Below are 7,352 nucleotides of genomic sequence, written 5' to 3'. Positions count from 1 at the left end.
TCATTTCCAAAGACAAGAAAGAGAGGTTTTTGATTAACGTAACGACATTTATGGATATGCCATTTGGCTGACTGTATCATGAGATTGATGATATAGTATTGTTTTTCTTTTGCAAAAGGAAAGTCAGTGAAACCAAACAGTATATGTTCAAAGCACAGGAACAAATGAGGTTCAATCGAAAAAAAGAAATCAGGTTACAATTATCTTCCCATAATTTAGTTCAGAAAGGGCGAGACCAAAATAAATTGAAAACATCTTTAGGATGTCCTTCACAGAAAGATCAGTTTAAGTCTATGTCTTTCTTAAATCGTTGTAAAAAAAAAAACTTTAGATGGGTAAATTCTGTGAATTATCTTAAAAGACACTTCTTTAATGTTATTATTGATTATATATCTAGCAGGAAAATTCCAGATCATTTTCCAGTTAAGGTTATTAATAAGGTTATTCCAATAGGTTGTTTATATACAGTCTATGGTTGTTACATATGGAGTTGATACGACTTCTTTCTGAATTAAAGCGCGTATATTACGGTTGGGATAGCTGTTATGCTGCCTTCATAAACACTCGGAAACTTTTTACTACTTCTGAGTTCGCAGGTTGGATAAAAGGCAGTGTTGGCCTGTTAAAAGCAATGTGTAAGAACTCAGTACCAGAAACAACAATTACCATATTTGAATCTGCTGTGTGGAGTCAATAAAATGAAGAGGAAATAATAACAATCAGGTTGTAATTAAGGATACTTTTGTAAACAAATGCCTAATTGTGATCAGATTCATTGTAATAATTTCCCTGGTATGGCTACAACAGACCCCAGTAATTATGTACCTTTAGAAAATATTTTACAGACTTGTGCACCACTTTGATAGGCACTTTAAATAGGCTGAACTCTAATATTTCCTATGGCACCTTAAGGCAGCATTATTTCCACAGGGGTTCGCTGTAACAGCGAAAAAAAAAGTACAGCACGTTCAACCTCAGCTGATAACCTGATAAAACTTCCTTTTACTGCTCAATTTAAATGGCCGTATTCATTAATAGCCGTTTGTTACAAATACAAATATACAACAACATCGGGCAACTTTAATATTGCTAATGTTGTGTAACAGTTTGCAATCGTAATATAAGGCAGTCATCCTCCATGTCTGTCTCACACAAAAGCCACACAATGTTTTCCATTTGCCTTTAAATCAGTTTTCTCTTGTTATACTTTCTTTTTAACTGTATAGTCATGGGTAACATTATTAGACCATTGTTTTCTTCAGTTTCTTGTTCATTTTAATGCCTGGTACAAGGTACATTTGTTTGGACAAATATAATGATAACAACAAAAATAGCTCATAAAAAGAGCTGATATCTTTACACTTTCCATGGTTTTCTTGATAATAACCAAAATCATTATCAAGAAAACGATGGAAAATGACCATGAGCTATTTTTTCAGTTATCATCATATTTGTCCAAACAAATGTACCTTTAGTAGTGCCAGGTATTAAAATGAACAAGAAATATATATATATATATATATATATATATTTCTTTGTATGTGTGTGTATATATATATATATATATATATATATATATATGTATACATATAAATATATACATATATATACACACACATACAAAGAAAATCTAGTTGGATTTAATAGTCTATTTTTGCACTACATTGTTAGATACTGTGTTAACCTTGTGTTATAGCTTCAAATAAATAATAAAACAGAAAAACAAACATTTGAAAATACATCAGCGTTATAAGAAATACCTGAAATGAAAGAAACCATTTCAGATTTTATTTATTATTATTATTAGTAGCAGTAGTAGTAGTAGTATTGGTAGTAGTATTAGAAGTGTACTTCGATTTTGTAGTTTGGCCCATGTCCAAAACTTTTGTCATTTAAAGTGTAAATCAGAAATACTTCATGGAATGTAGCATACGATAACAAGTGAACAAGCCAACGTTTTATTTAACATAAGTCTTCGAAGTGTAGTATCAAAGTGACATTGTGACATCTGAGGAATCTAGTAGTCGTCATGAAATGGATACTCTGGGTGATCAGACCACCTGTTGAGTCAATAAAGACAGAAAATAATTATTTATGTATTACACGACCAGAACATCACACACAGTATGTGCTATACTCACATGAGAAGCTCCACAAATCGAATATTCTTGTTTAATCCCTCGATCGCATTCATCTCAGCCTTAGTCAGACAGAAGTCGAATATCTGCAGTGTTAAAAACAACAACATTGTGTACTTCCCATTCTCGTCTCTGGGGTTACAGTTTCTTTTTATGGAAGGCAATCCAGCATGCTGATTGGCTGTGTAAACTGATGCCATTTAAACAAACAAACCTGGAAGTTCTCCTTTATGCGAACAGGGTTGAAACTCTTGGGGATGACCGCTACTCCCCTCTGCACATTGAACCTCAAGGCCACCTGGGCTGTGGTCTTTTTATATTTTGCGGCAATTGATTTCAGGAGGTGATCCTCCAACAGTGGGGGGCATTTAAGATTTACCCTATTGAAATGACACAGCAAATGACCTTTTCATAGATAAATACCAACTTTACGAGTGCAATTGACCTAGATGTAGCCTTGGCCTTGTTGTGTAGTAGTTGTTCATTAACTGAATGTGATAATACCAATTTGCTCCCATACCAGGATGGATCTCTTGAGGTCCCCAACGGGCTGTATCCCACAATGACAATCTCTTTCTGCTGGCAGTACTCAAGCAACTTTGGCTGAGTGAAATAGGGATGGCTCTCAACCTGTGTTAAAAAAAAAAAAAAAAGCATAAATAGTATTTGTTAGATGCTAAAGATACTTATTTCTTCCTTGTGAGTCTTAGTCAATATTTATGTACCAAGCCAGTTTTCTTAAGAACATCTATACAGTTTTGTACATTCCATTTGTTTGCATAGTACTAAGTCACTGACTTGGGGCATTTTTCTTGTGTTTTTCAGCTCTCTCTTTTATTCTATAATCCAAAGTCATATTTTATCATTTTAATTTACGTGTATGATCATCCTGTACATGCCTGGTTTGACACAGGCTTGTGTTTCAGCCCGGGTTTGTTCAGGATCAACTCCAGTTGTCTCTTGTTGAAGTTGGATACGCCAAGAGATTTGGTCAGCCCAGCATCTTTGCAAGCCTCCAGAGCCTGTCAAAAAACATAAGAAGAGTACAACCACAACTGTGAAATTTGAATAAAACTTCTCTACAGCAAACAACACAAGATATGCCATAGATAAGGCTCACCTAGAGCACTTAACTATGGTGAACGCCCAGTGTTGACTGTTTTTCTACATGTGTCATTGACCTGTGAAGGCAGTATAAAGTCTGAAAATAATATGCTTGTGAATCAAAGGTTTTGTAGATGTTAAGTGGAAAGAAAAGGCACAGCTGTTTATATATATATATATATATATATATATATATATATATATATATATAAATAAAAAGTTGAGTCAGCAATCCTGGAGAAAGATTTTAAATATTTGAACTCAACATTTGAACTCAACAACTCAGCAAATAAATATTCTTTATACCAAGGAATGGTGATATCTCCATTGTTATTTAGCAGAGGTGTGGACTAGAGTCACATTAGTCACAAATTGTAGGTTTTTAGACTCAACTAAGCAAAATAAAAAAAAAGAATTTAACTTTAATACTAATGGCTCATGACTTCACTTGGACTTGAGCTTTTTGGTCAAAAAATACTTGATGTCTCTGACAAAGACCAACATATTTGTATATTCAAAATACTGCACACATACTTATTAAGAAGTGATCTCCATGGATCAGTTTACAACAAGTCTTACCTCCCATGTCGCACAGAGATCTGTCTTGTGATAAATGTACTTCCCATTCTCGTCTCTGGGGTAAAATGTATCTCCTGGCTTCAGAAAACAAGAATAGTGGAAATTACTTTAGCAATAATTCACAACTATAAGTGATAATCAAATTTATTTAGAGGAAAAAACAAAGCAATGGTGTTTACAATTTCACTGTGTGTTCTACTGTAACATTAGTGTTGAATAGAATAGAATAGAATAGAATAGCCTTTATTGTCACTGAATATTATACAACGAAGTTAGAGTGCAACTGCATTGATGCATAAAACAATTAAGAACAAAAATACAAAAACAACTTAAGGTAATAAAGTTATGAAGGTAAAAAAAGGTATAACAATATCACAAACAAGAATAAATTATTGAAATGGCATGAAACTATTGCAATATAGAATAAATAGCTATGTACATAGAAAAGGAGGAGAATGAGGAGGTAGCATACAGAGGTAATGTTATTAGATAATGGGAATATACATATTATTGCACTATAGCATTAAATGCATGTATACCTGGAAGGCTGTTGGCATTTCCACAATATAGAGGTCAACATAATCCAACTGTAATGTCTTCAAAGTTTTCTCCAAAGCAGGTTTAACCAATTCTGGGGGATGGAATGTGTTCCACAGCTGCATAATAAGGGCAGACAGGTTTTAGTTGTTGCAAAAATGTAGCAGTCACTTTGTAGCCAGGAAGTGGGGACAAGTTCACTGTGCAGACAAAAACAGCTCAGACACTCACACACAAGGAAGGAAATTAGTTGTAAAGAAGTACTGATCACTGAGCGTAGACTAGTGAGTAGGAAGTAGGAAGTGTTGCAAACTCTGACTATATTTATTTTTGCTAACAAAAACACTAAAATAACTAACTTTATAAGATAGGATTCAAGCATATATCAGCCCTGAATACACAAACAAAGAAACTTTGCAAACCTTTCCACAGTAGAAGATGTCCTCTCTCTTTACAGTTCCATCTGCAATTTTCTCCCTTATAGCTTGTCCCACCTCATGTTCATTGAAGTAGACCAAAGCCCCATCAATGTGTCTGTACCCTGTTTCAATAGCCACTTTGACACATTCAAATGCAGTCTCTTTGGGGGTCTGTCAAAAGCACATATCAGGAATGATTGATATCTTTCAAGAAATCTCAGAGTGAGTTTTTGCATTTATTTCTTTAATTTCAGCAAAAATTAATACTTAGTGTCCGATAAGTAATCTAGATAAACAGTGTGTCTCACCGTGCGGGGATCCGCATAAGTTCCCAGCCCTATCAAAGGCATGCTGTTTCCATCACTCAGAGGAATGGAATGACTCTCCGCCGTCAAGTCCATGTTCATCAAAGTACGAGTTGCTCCGGACAAACTTTCCTAGTGCTGCTGCTGCTGTTTGTGCCGTTATCATACAGTCTATGGTTATCATGCTAAACGTAACAGGTAGGCTGAGTTCTGTCCTAATGCTCTTTGACCGAAACCAGAGTAGTGATGTTCCGTTCGTGAATGATTCGCCACACAAGAACTAAGCGCTTAGGAGAACGAACCGTACTGAATCACGTCCTGAAAGAAGTTATTTTCTCAACTCCTGTCCTGTCAAGTGTCTCTCTCTAGAGTATAGCATGAACACAGAGTTTTTCAAGTCCTCTCCACACTCCAGACACCTTCTTTTGATATTTTTCTTCTTTTATGTTTTACCTGCTTTTGGCAATTAGCCAAATAGGTGTACTACTGCCACCTTCTGCCCAGAGCTCCCTCTCACCCTCTCTAGGCAACAGTCATTCCCTGTAGGCGTGGTCCATCAGTGTTTCAGTTCATGTATTGAATGTTCTAGTACAGTAAACCGTGAAAAAAAAATACATCTCTGTATTTTAATGTAACTGTTTTTAGTCATATAACTTTTTATATGGGGTGGCTGTGGCTCAGTTTTTAGAGCGTTCGTCAAGTGATCAGAGGGTTGGTGGTTCGATCCTTGACTACATGTCGAAGTATCCTTGAGCAAGATACTGAACTCCAAATTGCCCCCGATGCTGCGTTCATCGGTGTGTGAATGAATTCCCAATGGTGGCAGGTGTATGAATGTGTGTGTGAATGGGTGAATGAGCGCAGTCTGTAGTGTAAAGCTCTTTGAGTGGTCGCAAAGCGACTAAAAAAGTGCTATATAAGTGCAGGTCCATTTATATGAATATGTGAACTTAACGTATGTGTATATGTATGAGTATACAGGTGCATCTCAATAAATTAGAATATGATGGGAAAGTCCATTTCCAGTAGTTCAAGTCAAATAGCCCCAACCAAGTATTGATTCACATATATACTTTTCAGAGGCCAACATTTCCATATGAAACATACTTTTTAAAATTGGTCTTTTGTAATATTCTTTTTTTTAATTTTAGGTTTTCATTAAATGTAAGCCATAATCATTATAATGAGAATAAATTATATAAATTAAATATATATATATATTTATATATATATATATTTATAAATACACACACATATATAATATACACATGCATGTATATATATATATATATATATATATATATATATACATGCACCTCCTCTTTGTTTCTTGAACTCTTTCTCTATATAGTATAACTGTGTATTTAAAGTATTTAAATTTGTGGGGAAAAAATTTGTTTTTGGTATGACTCTTTACAGTTCTACAGTTTACAGTGAACAAGAGCCCTGTGAGAGTCACAGTCGTTCAGGCTCACCCCCTCTCCCCCTCTCTTATGTCTCTAAGTAAGAAGTACTGCTAACTATTGTGTTTAATAATAAACTGTTGCGAAATTGTGATTTTTATGGCACCTTTCAGTTTGCAAACTGAAGCTTAATCCAACTAAATTCTCAGCTCATTGACTTATTCATTTATGGCCGTTCTCAGTTCACTTTGCGAGCAGGACTGAACACTCGGCCGTATTTCAGCTCAGTGAGTACGGATACACCAGAGATGGGCAACTGGAGAACCGGGGACCGCATAGGGCCTGCACCCTCACTTGAAGTGGCCCTCAGTACCACTACATGCATTTGAGCAAGAAATCTGAAAAAGTGCAGTGTAAAAATACACAAAATTATTTCTTGTAATTAATGTTGGTCTGATGTTCTTGCACTGAAAAAAAAAAATCACAGTAAGTGGTTGTTTTTTATTTGCTTCAAACTTTTTGTATTCCTATTTATACTGTTTAACATGCATTTGAGGATGAAATATGTTAAGTTACTGCACTGTAAACATATTTAAAATTGCAGTTTCATCATATCTGGTTAAGTGCACGGTCCTATATGTGGCCCTGTGAAAAATTGTGGCCTCCTCCAGCATTTAAGTTGCCCATCCCTAGGATATACAGTCGGCACTGAATGATTCGGAGAACGAATCTTTTGTACTTATCTTTTTAAAGAACGGATTCTAGTGATTCAGCACACTGAAAAGAACTGTAGTTCCCACCACATTGCTCCCAAAGAGCATCCGCCCTACTATCGAATACTACTAATACTATCGAACAGATAAAACC

The 7,352-nt window shown here is 35.3% G+C and overlaps 1 protein-coding gene across 1 annotated transcript; it reads right to left on the bottom strand.

The window, feature by feature from the left end:
- Positions 1–1,937: 1,937 nt before the first annotated feature.
- On the bottom strand, positions 1,938–5,503 carry LOC131960583 (aldo-keto reductase family 1 member D1-like). Its single transcript, XM_059325832.1, has 9 exons — positions 5,086–5,503; positions 4,781–4,948; positions 4,361–4,477; positions 3,822–3,899; positions 3,038–3,160; positions 2,659–2,768; positions 2,353–2,518; positions 2,142–2,224; positions 1,938–2,060 (listed from the first exon to the last, which is right to left on the bottom strand). Exons 1-9 carry the CDS (start codon positions 5,182–5,184, stop codon positions 2,018–2,020), a joined length of 987 nt encoding a protein of 328 aa, XP_059181815.1. The 5' UTR covers positions 5,185–5,503; the 3' UTR covers positions 1,938–2,017.
- Positions 5,504–7,352: the final 1,849 nt, after the last annotated feature.

Source organism: Centropristis striata, chromosome 22 (assembly GCF_030273125.1).
Source record: "Centropristis striata isolate RG_2023a ecotype Rhode Island chromosome 22, C.striata_1.0, whole genome shotgun sequence".
Lineage (NCBI taxonomy): Eukaryota > Metazoa > Chordata > Actinopteri > Perciformes > Serranidae > Centropristis > Centropristis striata.
The sequence above is the reverse complement of the archived record's forward strand: the minus strand, read 5'-3'. Positions and strand labels throughout refer to the sequence as shown.

Coding starts and splice junctions, on each gene's coding strand:
- LOC131960583 (XM_059325832.1), bottom strand. CDS start 5,184: ATGAACATGGACTTGACGGCGGAGAGTCATTCCATTCCTCTGAGTGAT. Junction 4,478..4,780: donor ACATCTTCTACTGTGGAAAG/GTTTGCAAAGTT, acceptor CTTATTATGCAG/CTGTGGAACACATTCCATCC. Junction 3,161..3,821: donor ATCTCTGTGCGACATGGGAG/GTAAGACTTGTT, acceptor GTTTTTTGACAG/GCTCTGGAGGCTTGCAAAGA.